At 39.7% G+C, this 15,413-nt stretch overlaps 1 protein-coding gene across 1 annotated transcript in view; it reads left to right on the forward strand.

Annotated features, from left to right (window-relative positions):
• The first annotated feature begins 10,067 nt into the window (after positions 1–10,067).
• The window catches only part of SPATA16 (spermatogenesis associated 16), a 77,493-nt gene continuing 72,147 nt past the window's right edge, over positions 10,068–15,413 (forward strand). Inside the window, exon 1 of the mRNA XM_086754918.1 lies at positions 10,068–10,637. Within this exon, the coding sequence (XP_086611044.1) occupies positions 10,068–10,637 (570 nt within the window). The remainder of the gene's footprint in view (positions 10,638–15,413) is intronic.

Raw genomic sequence — 15,413 nt, forward strand, 5'->3', positions numbered from 1 at the left:
CCCTGCGAGTTATTGTGCTTCCTTGATTTCTCTTATGTTGTAGAAGCACAGCACTTCACAGGACTGGTCCTGCCATGAAAATTAATTAGTTTATGCCTGAACAGGGCTTTCAACATACAGATCATTCTGTATGACAAAGTAGTATTAGATAACAAACCAAGTTATTCAATTGAATTATAGAGCCATAAGAAAATTATTGTCTCTTATTTTTAATCAAGCAAACTCCAAGACAGATTAGTCCCTGATGATGATGCTTCAGCTGTTTCAGCAGGTCTTACTGCCATCAGAAAAGTTTCTCCCTCTTTTTTTCTCCTGTGCACCCTGGCATTTTCACTGCTGTATATATAATCCAATCAATGAAGCCAGCTCTAGGTCTCAGGTTAGCCCTCGCCTTCAGTGAAACATAATTGTTAAGACAGCTTGTTACAGGTAAATGTTGGTTTGGAAACAAACCTCTCCACCTTGTTTGTTTTGTATTTTTGTAAACATCCTGTTTAACCATCGCTTACTGCAGGGATACCTGAGTCTAGAAGCAGCTCTGAAAGCAGTAGTTCTGCATTTCTTTTCATGGCATCAGAAAAATCTCAGGTTATAGATGTGCATATGATTCTATATGCATGAATGCTTCAGTGCCCTCCCACCAGTTATCAGACTCTTTATTAGCCTCCATAACCCAAGCAGAAGAATTTCAATACTGCCTTTAAGGGTCACTTGAGCAGAAACTTCAAGACAAATTGTACTACTGGGATCATAGAAAGTTGGTAGGCAACTTGGCAAAAGAGAACTTTGTTTTGTTTGCTGATGTATAAAGGTATATTGTTTGCCTGGTCTTCATAAAGATTTATTTCTGATCATAGCCAAAAGGATCATCAGCTTCCATCTTTCCAAACTTGCTAAAATCTTTGGGACACATCAGTGTTAATTTATACCAGTGGAAGATCTCGACTAGGTCTTTAAGATTTTCCATTTCTCATTTAGGCTGTGGTCTTCATGGACCCCTGCTGCAAGAGCATCCTTATTATGAGAAGAGGAGGAGAGACTTGCCAGCACCCTCTGCTCCCTTGTTCCCTCACTCTGGATTCTACTCTACCCTTTTTACACTTTTTCTTCCATTTATTGCTCTCACATTGAAAATCAGATACAACAGTCATAAAGAACACCACCAAAGAAATAAAAGCCACAACAATAAAAGATGAGAAAAAGGAATTCCAGTTAATGACATCTATCTAGGGAGATTCGCCCTATGGGGAAGTAGAGCAATATGGAAGGACATTCAGAAGGAAGATAGCCCCTCCGTCCACTAAAATTCTCTTTGTACTCTGATATGATGGCCTTTTAGATCCTTTTAGTTTCTCAGAGCCCTACTTGCTGATTTCTTTTTCTTCTTCTTGCTATTCTCATGTCTTCCTTTTCTTACTGTTGCTCCTTTTCATTAACTGATTTGGGGAGTTTTTTATGTTTTTACTAGAGCAAAGAATTAGGCATACAAAGAAAAATACTAGTTTTTTTACTAAGTATCCAATAAAACTGGTGACCTCGATCTTCCAAGTTTCTGCGTACTCCAACTTCATTCTAGTTACATAGTTGGTATAACCAAAATGAAGGATGGCTACCAAAGTTGTCTTTGTTCAACTAGGGTGGTCCTAGTTAGGAGCTTGGATGTTGCAGCTAAGATTTTACCAAATAAAACATCACAAGAGATAGCAGTGGAGTTTTACATTTGGTGAACAGAAATACCAACAGCCAAAATGGTAGCTCTTCTCTAACCCATCTCTTTTCAATTAACATGAGTTAATGAGCAGAACTGAGGGGACTGTAAGGCAACACTGATCCTGGGCTGGTGATCAGCAACTAGGGTTGGGTTCCATCACAGCAACCTGTTGGTCTGGTATAGCTAGAGCAAGAAAAGGATCTGTATCCTCAGCCACATCTTTCTTGCTACGCATCTGATCTCATTGCTCTGCAAGGTGTCAGGCACCTTCTTTGCTTGGATCTGACAGCTGATATGTTTTGTGTACCGCACGATAGGTAATGGAGGTCATTATAGGTCTGCTAATGTCTCCTTTAGGTTCGGGCTTTCCTAGGGCCTGGTCCCGTAGGAGTGTGATTATTTTGTGAAGTGAAAGGGAGCTCGCTCTGTACCGTGAGCTCTCATTGAATTCCTGCCTCATCCTGGAGGCAGGGCTACCCAGAGCAGCTCTGAGATGCAGACCTCTTAATAGCATGTTGGCAGATCTAATCAAGCCCACAGCACAGTCTGAGGCACCCTCCTAAACCAAACTTTGCCCCTCTGCACTTGTTCTTTAGAAGTACTCAGCTCCCACCATTTCAAAGCAATCTTTTCAGAAAATCAATAGTTCTTCATCTCCTTCAGAACGAGAGCAAGTAGGACACTTGGACGTTTGCTTTGTAATCTCTTCAAAAATTGCTTTCTTGTCTTCCCAACAGAATTAGGAAATATTGCAGTACTAAAAAAAAAAAAAAAAAAAAAAAACTCGAGCTTTTTCAGCATGACGTATCTGTTGTAGGACCAATCTTTGCATTCCTTTTCATTTAGGGATTACCCTAAAGCTCACTGGTCTGTTTATACCTTAGGCACACACATAATCCTTGTTCCTCACACAGAGGAATTATTTGTTCTCACAACTCCACTTTTCAGGAGCCTGCTGTAGAAACCTTTATCATTTTAAAATTTCCATTTTCTCTCCTTTCCTCTCAGTGGCCCTTTAGCTATGAAAATGAACCACTCTGCTCCCGCAGTGCTGAGCTGCTGAATCCAGTCGAGGAAGGCTAGCCAGGCTTCCCATCCCCGTCAGACACAGCGTTGACCTTTTTTTCCTAATTGACAATGTGGGGCTTTGTGCTAATAAGATGACATCATTATACAGAGCTGAAATGCTTTCCCTGCTGTCTCCTTTGTCTCTCAGTATTTTTCTCCCCTACTTTTAGAGGAAGTATTTCACTAGGAGGGAGTGTAAGGAAGACAGTTACACAGTGCCTAAGGAACATATGCAGAAATCACCCTCAATTTCTCTCTCCTCATTTTATCTTGGCCACGCTAGTTACCAACCCCGTATCCTGAGCCCTCATTGTCTCCTGAATCTTCCTTTTCCTTCTTCCAGGTTTTAATCACTGATGCTTCTTTTCTGTACTTGCTTTGCCTCACTGTCCTGAGTTATGCTGCTGGAGATATTCTGGTTCCTTCTTGACTTTGAATTATAATTGTAGTTGTTAGCCTACCATCTTTTCACAGCTCTAATTTTATTCAAACAACTTGTTAATAAGATCCTTGTGCATCTCTACAGCAATAAATAGTTAATTGAGGTGCCTTAGCAGTTAACTTTTGCTATGATAATGATATAAAGTTTTAAAAATAATACCTTAAAGAACACATGGAGGGGAGGAAGCCCCAAAGAAGTGGAAAATATTTAAAAGCTTTGTTTTAGCTGTCTTGTGAGACTGGCTCACCAATTTCAGTGAGTACTGTAACCTTTTAAGATGCTGCCTTAAAGCTTAAAAAAATTGTCTTAATGCTGGTTATAGATTGGCAGCCATGTGCTGAAGCATGCAGTGTTGGCCAAGCCAACAAACAAAATAAATACATGTGATGGGCTTTCATTGTACAAGACAGAGAGAGCAGAAATTTCCCAGTTCTGCCTATGCCCCTCTCTTGAACCCCTCTCCCATGGCTGACATATTGGGTACTTCTAGCTCATGGTATGGATTTCCAGCCTGCTACAGTGCCTAAGGAAATGGATTAGCTCAGATACCAGGTACTTCTGTGAATCTGTTTACCCTAAGCTGGTTTAATTTGCTCAGAAAGGCACTAGGAGCTGCAGCAGCAAAAGCGAGGGCCAGTATTGACCAGCTGGGAGAGGCAGCCCCTTAAATCACTCAAGCTAGCTCTACAGGACCATGGCTGGCTGTATCCTTATGGCAAGAAATGCAAGCAAGCAAGATAAGACAGACAAAACAGAGTGAGGAAGGGAAAAGATTCAGGATGGAGAGGAAGCAGATCCCATTACTACTCAAGAAAAGTTGGTGGGAATAGGGATTTACCTATTTTCCCTTTTTTTTTTTCCCCAATCAATGCCCAACTATATCATAGGAGTCTCCTGGATTACTGGACACATAGCAGTGATCTTCATGCCACCCTTTCCTTTCTGCATTTAAGCACTGTTCAAGATGGCAATGACAGCCACGTTATTAACACACCTCTCTTAATTATTTTAATTCTATTTCCTATTTCTTTTGCACATTATCCTTAAAGACACATTAAGTATTTTAGCCAGGATTTGTTTCTTACATTCTGTTTGTCATATTTACCTTCAGCTTTAGTTAACTTCCGTAAGCTATTGTGAGTCGTAGAAAGAATTGGTGTTGTGTCACTTTGAACAACTGTAAGCCTAAGCTTACTGTCTTCGCATAAGAGTGCCTAGTGAACTAGCTATCTGGTAGCTGTGAACAGTAATTATTAATACAGTCTAATATTTCTCTTAAGTCTAAAGCCTAATGAGATTAGCGCTTTGTTGTACTCAGCACCACATAAACAATTAATATGTGAATTTCAGCCTCAAAGAGCAATTAGGGTAATTTGGTTAAATCCCTGCAAACTACTATGAAAAACACAATTAACCTTGCCAAATTTCAGCCCAGAGCTCCATTTGTTATTATTATTTTTATAAACAGGTTAAATACAGTGAGTGAAAATAGTGTTTAGAGTGGAAGCGCTGACAAAACCTTTACTGCAGCAATGTGGACAATGCAGCTGTAATAATGGCAAGCGTGCCTTTATCACAGCAAGAAAAATGTAAGGAGTTCTGATTTTGCACTGAATGAGCCATTACTTATGTCTATCACAAAGAAATAAGAGTACTGAACAAAAAAAAATACATTAAGGGTTTTTTTCCCCAAAAAGAAAACTAAAAATAAAAAAGATCAAATGTGACTCAGGCTTTCAAACAATAAAAATAGCAAGATGAAAGAAGTAGGTTGCTTCATTGCCTAAAGAAATGGCTAGAATCTTAAAAAGTCTGAAACCTGATTGTGAGAGACTCACTTTATGGGCTGCTAAGAAGGTGCTGACCTTCGTCATCAATAGATTGTCTGAGCCTTTGTGGTATTCAGCAGTAAAGGAAGTGCTTAAAAAGTCATCCCGCTGAAAGATGGACTGGAAAAATCTCCAGTTCAGATCTCAGCATAGCTGTTGTCGATGCACACACTCATTCAGAAAGTCTGTCTGTAAATCTAATACAGATAAATCTTGCTTCATTTTTAAGTGATAAAACTGGAGCATCCTCATCTTAGAGATGGATCCGTATATCTGGAATTCAATATAAGTGAAATTATTACAGAGGAGGGCAGCTAATGACCTATCTGTTGTGGGGCTTTCGATGTGTTTTGTTATAGTACTACATTTCTCTGTCTGTACTAGAGGACATTGAAGGAGTGGGATAACACTTGTATGAGTACCAGTGGTATCATTTTCTTATACTTGCTCCAATTTTGGATGTAGTTCTGCCTGTTCCAACATTGGCACTGAAATGAACTGTAGCAGATGACCGCCCAGTGATTTCAAATGACCTTCTGGGAGAAAAAGACTATTATAGATTAAAGAGTACAGTTCCTATAACTTTCTGGAAAAGTCCCGTCACTGTTTAAGTAGTATACCAATATGGCAGTTGTCATTAGATGTATCTTCTAGCAGGGTGAATTAGCCATAGTGGGGCACCAGGCTAACAACTACATGGCTGCTGGTACACAAGTGAGCTCACTGGAAAACAGATGGAATATCTTGACACAAAATGCATGTGTGTTGCTGATACAGTCATGCTCTGGCTGAAAAAGTGTTGTGATGTTATCCTCTAGAAACCATGCAGCATTGAACATTCACAGCAGAGAGCACAAAATACAGATGGTCCACTAATGACTAGAGCTTCTGGGACAGCAGATGAGGTACAGCGAGACCCTCCTGGATGAGGCAGCTTGTACCTTATGCTGCAGAGGAAGTGAAAATCAAACAAAACAGAGACAACAGAAATCTCTGCCAGTTCTGATCGGGGTGGGGAGAGGGAGAATTATTACTGTCTCCAGATCTGATGCCTAATTTGTCTCTGAATTATATCAAGGCATTTATGGGGTGCATTCAGTGTCAGAGCATGGGTCCACTTTGACTGTCGTCAAATGGTCAGTGTAAGCAACCTCCTTTAGAGTAAGAAACATAGCTGTTGAGTCCCCTCTCTGCTTCCTAGCTGCCATACCATCCCCCTAGACCTCTGAACCATGCCAGGGCATGATCCAGCAGTCCAAGACTGACGAGTCAGCAAGCTGGACCACTACTTGTTCCTCACCTGAAGCCATGCTCTGCCCTTCGGTAGCTAGGATGCTGTAATTTAGACTTATTGTTCGGAAATCTCTCTGGGCTGAAATCTGTCCTTGAGTTTCCTTCTTCCTCCACAGCCTCTGCCATAAAAGGCAACTGTGATCCTCAGAAACAGCAACTTGTGCTGTCTCCTGAAAGATTTTACTGAAATTGAGAAATAGACATTTTTCTGAAGTGCAGCCCCACAAAATTCACATCCCAAATACCTGGTAACAGCAATGTAATGGTTGAGTTTCAAAGCAGCTCTATCCTCTCCAAGAACTACTAGAAGAAATTCCTCTCTCCTGTCACTCCACTTAAATCAGTGCTGAAGGTAGCCCAGTCATTCTGCCGTGCTATATGCAGATTCAGGAAGATAGTACTGCAGTCTTTGGTGTTTAGAAAGGTTTTACTTCACAACTGTAAGGACAAAATCTTTTTTGGTTGAAATCAAAGTTGAAATTCTCAAGAAAAACAGGCTCAAAGAACTGGCAAAGAATTTAACAACTAGGTGCCAACTGAAGTGCCAGTGTGATTTATCAGCAGGTTCTTCTCTAATCTGATGTGAGATAATAGGAGAAGGTGTTCAAAGCAGAATCAAACTAGATACAGAACAAAAAACCTAAGTAATAGGGTTCATAAGATCATGCACATAAGGAAGTTTACATTATCTAGTAGGCAGGACACTCTCCCCAAGAAAGTTTGATTGGCAAATCAAAAGACAAAACCAGGAGATTTTAAAAGATAAATGATCTTATGTTTTTCCTTCTGCATTTATATTTTTTTCATGTAAGCCCCTCCATTTAAATAAATGTGGTTTCCTTACTGATAGATTCAACAGAATACTTGGCTGTAGTAGCTGGCAGTGCTGTGGACAGAAGTCTCTTGACAATGATTAACCCTCAAATATACAGAAAGCTTAACTTGCTTATGACTGATTAGGAAGATCATTCCTGAGAGCTCACAAATTTTGAGTAGTTTCCTTCTGACTGTAGCGCTAAATTGTCTATCTATATTCCCCTGCATAGTGATTCATTAGAAGCATTTTACAGTAAACGCTTCCGAAATAAAAACCAGACATTTTAACCAAAATCTCAAGAAAATACTTAACTGACAAAGATAATAATTTTCTAAAAGCTTTTCCCTGGAAGTGTTTTTTATTGAGGCAGTGATTAAAGTCAGCCTCACTTATAATGTGCTTCCAATGCAAGACCCAAAGTCATGTTAATCAGCTTTAACACCTAGAAATAGGAGCAGTATAAATCCGCTTGATACAGCAAAGTTCATTTCATGTGCTGGTCCACCAGAAAAACCTCCGTAAGTGATTAAAGAATTATTGGTCTGCATTTCACAGTTTGTGCTCTGCTTTTTTTTTTTTTTTTAATGCTGTGGTAAATTATTTTAGACTTCTTAAGACAGTCTCACAGTGAACAGTTTGGTCCAGCCAATTTCCCATTCATGCTGATAACTCCCCATCAGAAATAGGGCTTTGCCTTTGTGAGCTTTCTGGTGAGAAGAAGAGTCCATTAATTTTCCTTGAAGAGTCCTTGGTATTATATGGCTGGTCAGAGAAAAATTCCTGCAAACTTGTATCTGATGTAGACACTTAAATTTCGTTTTCTGGAGTTCTATAGGATCTTCAGCAAACAGTCCACCCAAGAGGCTGTTAAAGTCCTGTGTTGCCCCTCCAGAACATGGTGTAGCCATATACTGTGGGGCTACATGGAGATTCATCACAGGTCCCATAGGTGACAGTTATGCTGGCATGACGTGACACCAAGATTATCAGGCTCATACCCTTAACTGGTCTTTCAACTGGAGTATCTCTGCTCCACCGCACCATGAAGATAAACCATAGTTTCCGAAATTATCTAGTGCTGAAGGCAGCCCTGAAAAAACGCAGCTTCCAATCTTTAGGCTATGCTATGGTTTGTTTTAAAAGGGATTTAGTGTCTTAAAACAGGTAAAATTGCTGCCAGATGCAAGTACATTAGCCTTTTCCAGCTGCTTTACTGCTGCCATTCAAAATAGCACGCTGTAAATATGATTCCTCTGAGCTCTATTCTGACAAGTGCAGAGCACTATCTGGGAAGGGCCAGTGGTTTTCCATCCCCGTTGAACTCAGTAGGAGTTGTGATTGCTTAGCACATTGCTGAAAAATTACCTTAAATCACACAATTATCCCCTCACCTCTTGCTCCTTCTTTGCAGTCGTGGAAGGAGAAATAAGTTTCTCCGCAGGCAGTTCTGCTGCAGTAAAGTTTTCAGCCTGGAGGTTGTGAACAAATGTCAAAATCAACAAGTTCCCTGCTTCAGGGCTGGTGACGGTCCCGGCTGCAATCTGGCTTAGCCGGGGCAGGGGTGAAAAACATGACAAAGATTTGAAACCCTATTTACATTAAAATTCAGTATCAGCTCCTCACATGGTCTAAATTACCTTTGCCTCTTCCCTTTAATCCTTTCTATAAATTTCTGCCTGTTACCTAATTCCCATTGCCCTAAACAATAAAGGTTCACTGTCCCACAGCATCCAGGACACATTTCAGCAACTCTTATGAGTGCAGCAGTGCACACTGTAGGGTCCTCACTAAAACTCAACGAGTTGCTTATTGTTTAAAATATGGTTTTGGCTGAACAGAAATACATTTATTATATATCCTTCCTTTGCACAATCTGTACCTGTAGTTAATACATTAAACTGGTGCTAAATGTATGGAGGTCTGTTAAACAATAACACAAGGTAGAAGGGCTGAGTGCATATGCTTAGCAAACCATTCTGAATGATAGTCATCATTAAAGCTATTTAGAATTAAACTTTTCATAATTGATGGAAAAAAACTGAGAAGAAAATTAGCTGTGGTTTTACCTTTTCACTATGAAGTCAGCAGAGGCAGATCAAAATCAACATTTCCTCTGAATCCAAGCACAATTATTATGTTTACAATGCAGATCAAACCACCTTTCCTATTGTACACGAACTAGTGTTGAGAAGAGGCTTATGAATTTCATTCTCCAGTTTGAATCCACTACTGATTCCCTGAACAGAGAATTAGGCTGTTAACTACCAGGGGAGGCTTGCTTCTTACTGGCACACTCCAGTGTCCTTTGCAGGCAGTTCGATAAGAAATGGCTTTGAAACCCAAATCTGGATCTGAATTTGGCTCAAATAGAGCTGAAGCTGGGACTCCACTTGGAGTTTGTGCCCCTCCGGAATACATGCACTCTGACTGATTTTTGACACTCCTCTCTGACCTTACCAGCTCTCAAAAATCAGGCCACAGTGATTTTTTGCACCCTCTAAGAACATACGATGGGACTCAGTCAGTCAAGGGGTTTGGTTGTTTTTCTTTGGTTAAAAGCTGGATTTTCCCTTCTTGTTGCAGGTATAAAACTGATACACTGGCATTACTTTACATAAATAAACACCTGTTATCTAGGGCTATCAAAAACATTTAAGATGCCTTAAACTTTTACACAGGAAAGAGAAAATAATTACAGCGAGTCTGATGTTCTGTGTACTATTGAAGAGTTTTCTCTCATAATGGTACCTACAATGTGCCTAGTGAATAAAGCATTTGCACATTGGTTTTTTTTGCTTTACAACATCTGAGTACTCTTAATTTTTCTACATTTTCTCCTAGGACTCTTTCTTTGCTGAAGTTATAGCATCAGAAAGCAACACTGACTTCCAAAAAAATCTCATACACATGGATGGCAAGAGTGAAACCTCTCAGCAAATGCGTAGCTCCAAGAAGTCAAATGTAGCAGCAAACGAATCAGATGATACTCCAGCAGCACCACGAGTCAGAAAATACCTTGACAATGCAGCAGTAAAAAATATACTGGAGAAAATAAGAAAAATACTGCAAAAGAAGCAAAAACGAGATAACAATGCAGGCAGAGCAAGCTGTAAACGGAAATTAGAAAACAATGAAGACGTAGCTGTCAAAAAAGAAGAAACAATGTTAGAGACTAGCAACCAGTCAATCCCGACAGATCTGTCTCATATTCCTCAGAAAAGCCTAGTGGACATAGAAATGGAGTTGGTCTACACTGACGAGGAGGACATTTCCTTTGAATTTGCTGAGCCTGTGGCGCCTACAAGCACAGGATCAGCACCTTGTGGTTCTGAAAAAGAAAATGCTCTGAGGGCACCTAATGACAGCGCTTTGCCCCAGGTTGACAAACAGCTTCAGACGACCCTCCAGGAAGCCAGCACTTGCTACAGGGAGGAGAACTACACAGCAGCAGCTGAGCAGTTCTCAACAGCATTGGAGGTATGAGGACAAAATTCGACTGCCATAGCAAAGTAGATGACCAGTTGTCATTGTCCTGACTGGATGTAATAATACCAAAGTGAAAAAGGAGCACAAACTTTGGATGTGTATGGTTTAATAAAAATCCTGAGATACAATTTCATGTGAAATCCGAAAATTAAGAGCTAGAAATAAATCATAGGAGAAGGGGGGAACTGGACTGAACAAAAAAAATCTCAGGTGATTTTGTATTTTACATACCTATTTATGTATGAAGGAAATTTAAGTCCCATTGAGTGGAAAAAATGCTCCTCTTTTTAATTCCAACTCTATTGGGGACAAATGAGATCTCAATAATCAGGGGAGTTCCCAGTCTACCCCAGCAGTCCCTGCACTACTGAGTGAAATGTTTAATCCTTCGGTTAAACAGAAGGCCCATCTTAGACTTTTCTTCCCTTACAGCATTTTCATCATGCACTCTGTTCCCCTTTTTTCCTCTGAAGCCAGAATGTGACCACGGGGTCTGTATAGAAATCCTTTTCTTTCTGCATCAGAAAGGATAGGTCCAGTGGTGAACAACCCTCTTTGGACACAGTCAGCTTTCTCTTCAACAGCTTAGAGTCCAAAAGCCAGGGTTTTTGCGGAAAGAAAGACTTCTTGCCTGCTTGAGACACTAAAGAAATAACATGACCTTGGCTATGATCTTTGAAACTAATCTGTGATTTTCACGACTTTCTGCCTTGAAGTGCTCAAACTTGCACTGTCTTCAACAGATCTGTTCTTCAATAATTAGATATGTATACATTTTCAAAAGCAGAGCCCTTTCCAGTTTCAGGCTGAGCCTCCCCGCAAAAAGGAGGTATCTAAAGACCTTTGACATTTTTAAAAATCTTAGTCAGACTTGAGTTTTACCAGTAAAATATAAGAAGAAAAGAGCAAAAGAGGGAGTTCCTAGCACTCTGGCAAGGCTGCAATTAATTTCAGGGAGGAAGGAGGTGTAGGAAACCCCAGGAGGTGGGTCACAGTCACATCCACTATCCTCCTGCTTCCTGGAAGCCAGAGCTAGCAGCACTTACAGTAAAACTGATTGTTCAAAGTTGTATCATTATTCCCAGATTTCTCTAGTACTGCTAATCTCAGTTAATTATATTGGAAATCCCTTGTATTATGACCATGTAATTCATAATGTGCCAGTAGAAGTCATGGTTCATAATAATCACATAATGGGCAAGGACTTAGACGTAATCAGATTTTAGTTACCCTGTCGTGTTTCCATAATGCTGCTATAAAACTGACATAATCACAAAAAAGCACCAGTTATTTAAACATTTTTATCAGATTGATGTACAGTATCTTTCTCTCTCTCTCTCTTTTAAACAATGTAAGATAACAAAAATTGGATTACAGTTGCTGGGAACAGACTATGATAAACTGTTTGCTTGTGTGCAGAATGAAATTTAATAATGGCATCAGCATCTCAATTTTTAGTAACGTTAAACCTGTTAAATACTAGCACTCCGCAGCCAAAGGCTGCTTTCAAAGAGGTAGCATTAGAGCATTTTGAAAACAGTATCTCCAAGCACATAGCTGTCTTATAAACCTTGATAGATGCCCTATATCCTCACAATTAACCCAGCTGCTAACATTTACTTTGCAGATGAGGGCTTGACTTTTTCCATGATACACCATGCGAAAAACCACTCTTAGTAGCTGTAAGGATTTTAAAGGCCAGTGTCTGCTTCTCAAACAAAAAATATAAAGAAAAGAGAGAGACACTTTCCACTTTACAAGAATATGGTTGGTGTTTAGAATAAAGAACTTGCAAGCTGGACTCTCTGGACTCTCCCTAGTGTTTTATCTCCACTCTGACCCCAATCACTTCAGCTATGCACTTGACATCCTGAAAAAGGGTCCAACTATACTTGTTTCAGTACTGTACTGCCAAACTTAGTTGAAAAGCATTTGTAAGACATTAGAGGTTTGCAGTTGACAAGCAAATATCCTATTCCTTTTTTTTTTTGACATTACTGAAGGCATTTTATTTTAAAACAATAAATATTATAGCAGTGAGTGAGAAAAATTAGAAAGTGCCGTCCTTTTTAGGGTTCCCCCGCACCCCCCTACATTCAGAAATGAGCTATGGTGGGGACAAAAACACTTGTCATTGGAGAAGAAAGGAGTACTTGTCTAAGTAGCAGTACTAAGAGGAAATGGAATGGCTAGCTAATAGACATCCTGCTGAAAGAATAAGTAGAGATTAAATAATTCCTTCCTGGGATTGTGGACAGACTGATTGAGAAATCACAGAACTGTAGGCCTGGGGGCTTTGCAGCAGTCTCTTAATCCACCTCTCCTCAGAAGCAAAAAACTAGAATATCCCTGAAAGACACTTTGGTACTCTGTTTCTAAAGATCTCCAGAGAGATAGACTTCTCCTCTATATTAGCAAACTGATATAAAGTTTTTCTCAATCTTCCATGGTACAAAATAGCCCATAATGTTTTTTGTATCCTTATTTGACATGAAGAGCAATTAACCACCCTATTCTCTCTGTATTTGCAAGCTCTTAGCGTATCTCTTTTCAGTCTTCTCTAAATTAAATAACTCCAGTCATCCTAGTATTTCCTCCCAGGTCATGTTTTTTTAAGCCTCTGTATCTTTTTTTCTAATTTTGCTTTTCTCTGCATCGTCACCAGTTTGTCTATTTGTTCACGTATAGACAAACTGGAGATGGTCTAGAAAACTTAAGCTGCTGAGACTGGAACTGCAGTTGTTCTGCCCATTGCTTTTTGAAGAAATAAACAAAAACTCCTCTGCACTTCACCTGAGTGAAGAGAAGTGTGATGTGTAACAAGCTCAAAGGTCAGAAAATTCCAAGTTATGGTTTCTAGTGCAAAAGGTTTACAGACATTTTTCAGATTTAGTGAAATTGAGGCTTTAGCCTGATACTACAACACTGAGTTAGAGACTCTGATCCAGAAAACCGTGTGCGAGTGTTAAATTTCAATAGTATCAGTAAAGTTAGTGCTACCTTAGGTACTGCAAATATCATACATTTATTGGCGCTTCTTTAAGACAAACTGTCTTTTCTAGATCCATCTATATATTCATGTGGTGTTATCATTCTTTAGATCATGTTGTTTTTCAGATATGCAAATAACAGGCAGTTCTGAAAATCTAGCACCAAAATTACTGGATTTGACCAAAAAAAAAGGAAAATTATTAGTCAGAAACAAAAATTCAAATGGTTGTTTAAATTAAAGACTTTTATATGTTGGACAGCATGCTGCTGATTACCACAAACATCAGGATGGCAGTGTTATCTAGAGAAGAATTGGTGGCTTCTCACTATTTCTGTACTATTTAGCTACCATTAAATAATCAGGAGAGACTTAGTGCTAGTCAGCTGCATTACAGTTGGCCTGAGAGAGATAAGAATAATGCTCCCTTGGAGAACTCTCACCATTAGAGCTTAAGAATTAAGTACTTTCTGTTGCTAGTGAGGAAAATAGCTGAAGAAATTGGGGCACTAGTCTTCGCTCTTCTACCTTCTAGCTCAATAATATGGTACGTTATAGATACTACATTGAGAAACACTGTAAATTTCCCTAAATTTTTGGCATCCATCTGCTGGAATGGAGGGAAATAGGACTTGAACATCTGGACTGGGATATGAAGGGTATGAGAAATCACTCTTTAGCTTAAAACCTCAGTGGAAAGCATATACGTATATCTATAAAATCTCTGGCCAATTATTAACAGCTTCGATACAAAATAACATTAAAGTTTTATGAGGATCAGAAGATCTTGTCTCAAACTAATCTCCTAGTATCAGAAAGCGTAAAAGAAGTCAGAAACATCAGCCTGTTTAAAACCTGCACAAATTTAAATTTCAGACCCTGTTTTTCTGAAAATAATCCTCCCCGTGATTAAAAAATAAATGAAAAATGTTCATGACGGCTGTGCTCAGAAAGAGTCTACAGTATCTCAGCACACAGCTTTCGGCATAGAATATCTCAGAGACACAAAATGCATCCCACGTGTGAGGTGAAGGCTTCAAACAGCGTGTGATTAATTCACGAGAGTGCTGTTGTGGTGCCTTCCACAAGCTGGAATATCTCCATTTTCCACAGATGGCTATTATGGGCACCATTCCTACGGCAGGTAGATAAACATTAGCGCCATCTCTTTTTGCACACCTTGAGTCTTTAGAGTAACCTTTCCTGTGGCTCATTGCCTTGTGATTCACTGCTTGCAGAGAAGGCTTTATCAAGACCACGCTCCCTCTTCCAGGCAAGAATATCTGCAAAAAGCAAATATTTTGAAAGCACTGTGGCACCGGTACCTTGTGGACATAATTACATACCAACATAGAGTTAGGCAGCATGGTTCAACCAAGCCTTCCATCAACTTTGTGATATGAGAAGTAAAAAAATGAGTATTTCCTATATAAATACCTATGTGAAAAGAGATTCATCTTAAGTAGTCTGTCCACCGGTAGAGTACCTTTTAACAGTACAAGCGGCTTTCTTAGAGGCATTGCTGGAAAGGCAGTCCTGGGAGCACCATACAATCAGGATCTTTGGATGTGCTCCATGTTGTGACCATTGGATCAGTGCTAGCTGCTGCAGAAAGACTGGGGCATGGCCACATCTCTGCCCACCCTTCTCCCTTAACATTATCTCTTTTTGCAGATGGGTCTTGAAGTCCAAGAAGCCATGAATGTATAACAATGTGTAACCCCTTGCTTTATGGAACACAGAGACTGCAATTACTGGTCATCCACTGGAATGAAAGG

This window comes from Chlamydotis macqueenii, chromosome 9, assembly GCF_036417535.1.
Source record: "Chlamydotis macqueenii isolate bChlMac1 chromosome 9, bChlMac1.mat, whole genome shotgun sequence".
Taxonomy (NCBI): Eukaryota; Metazoa; Chordata; class Aves; order Otidiformes; family Otididae; genus Chlamydotis; species Chlamydotis macqueenii.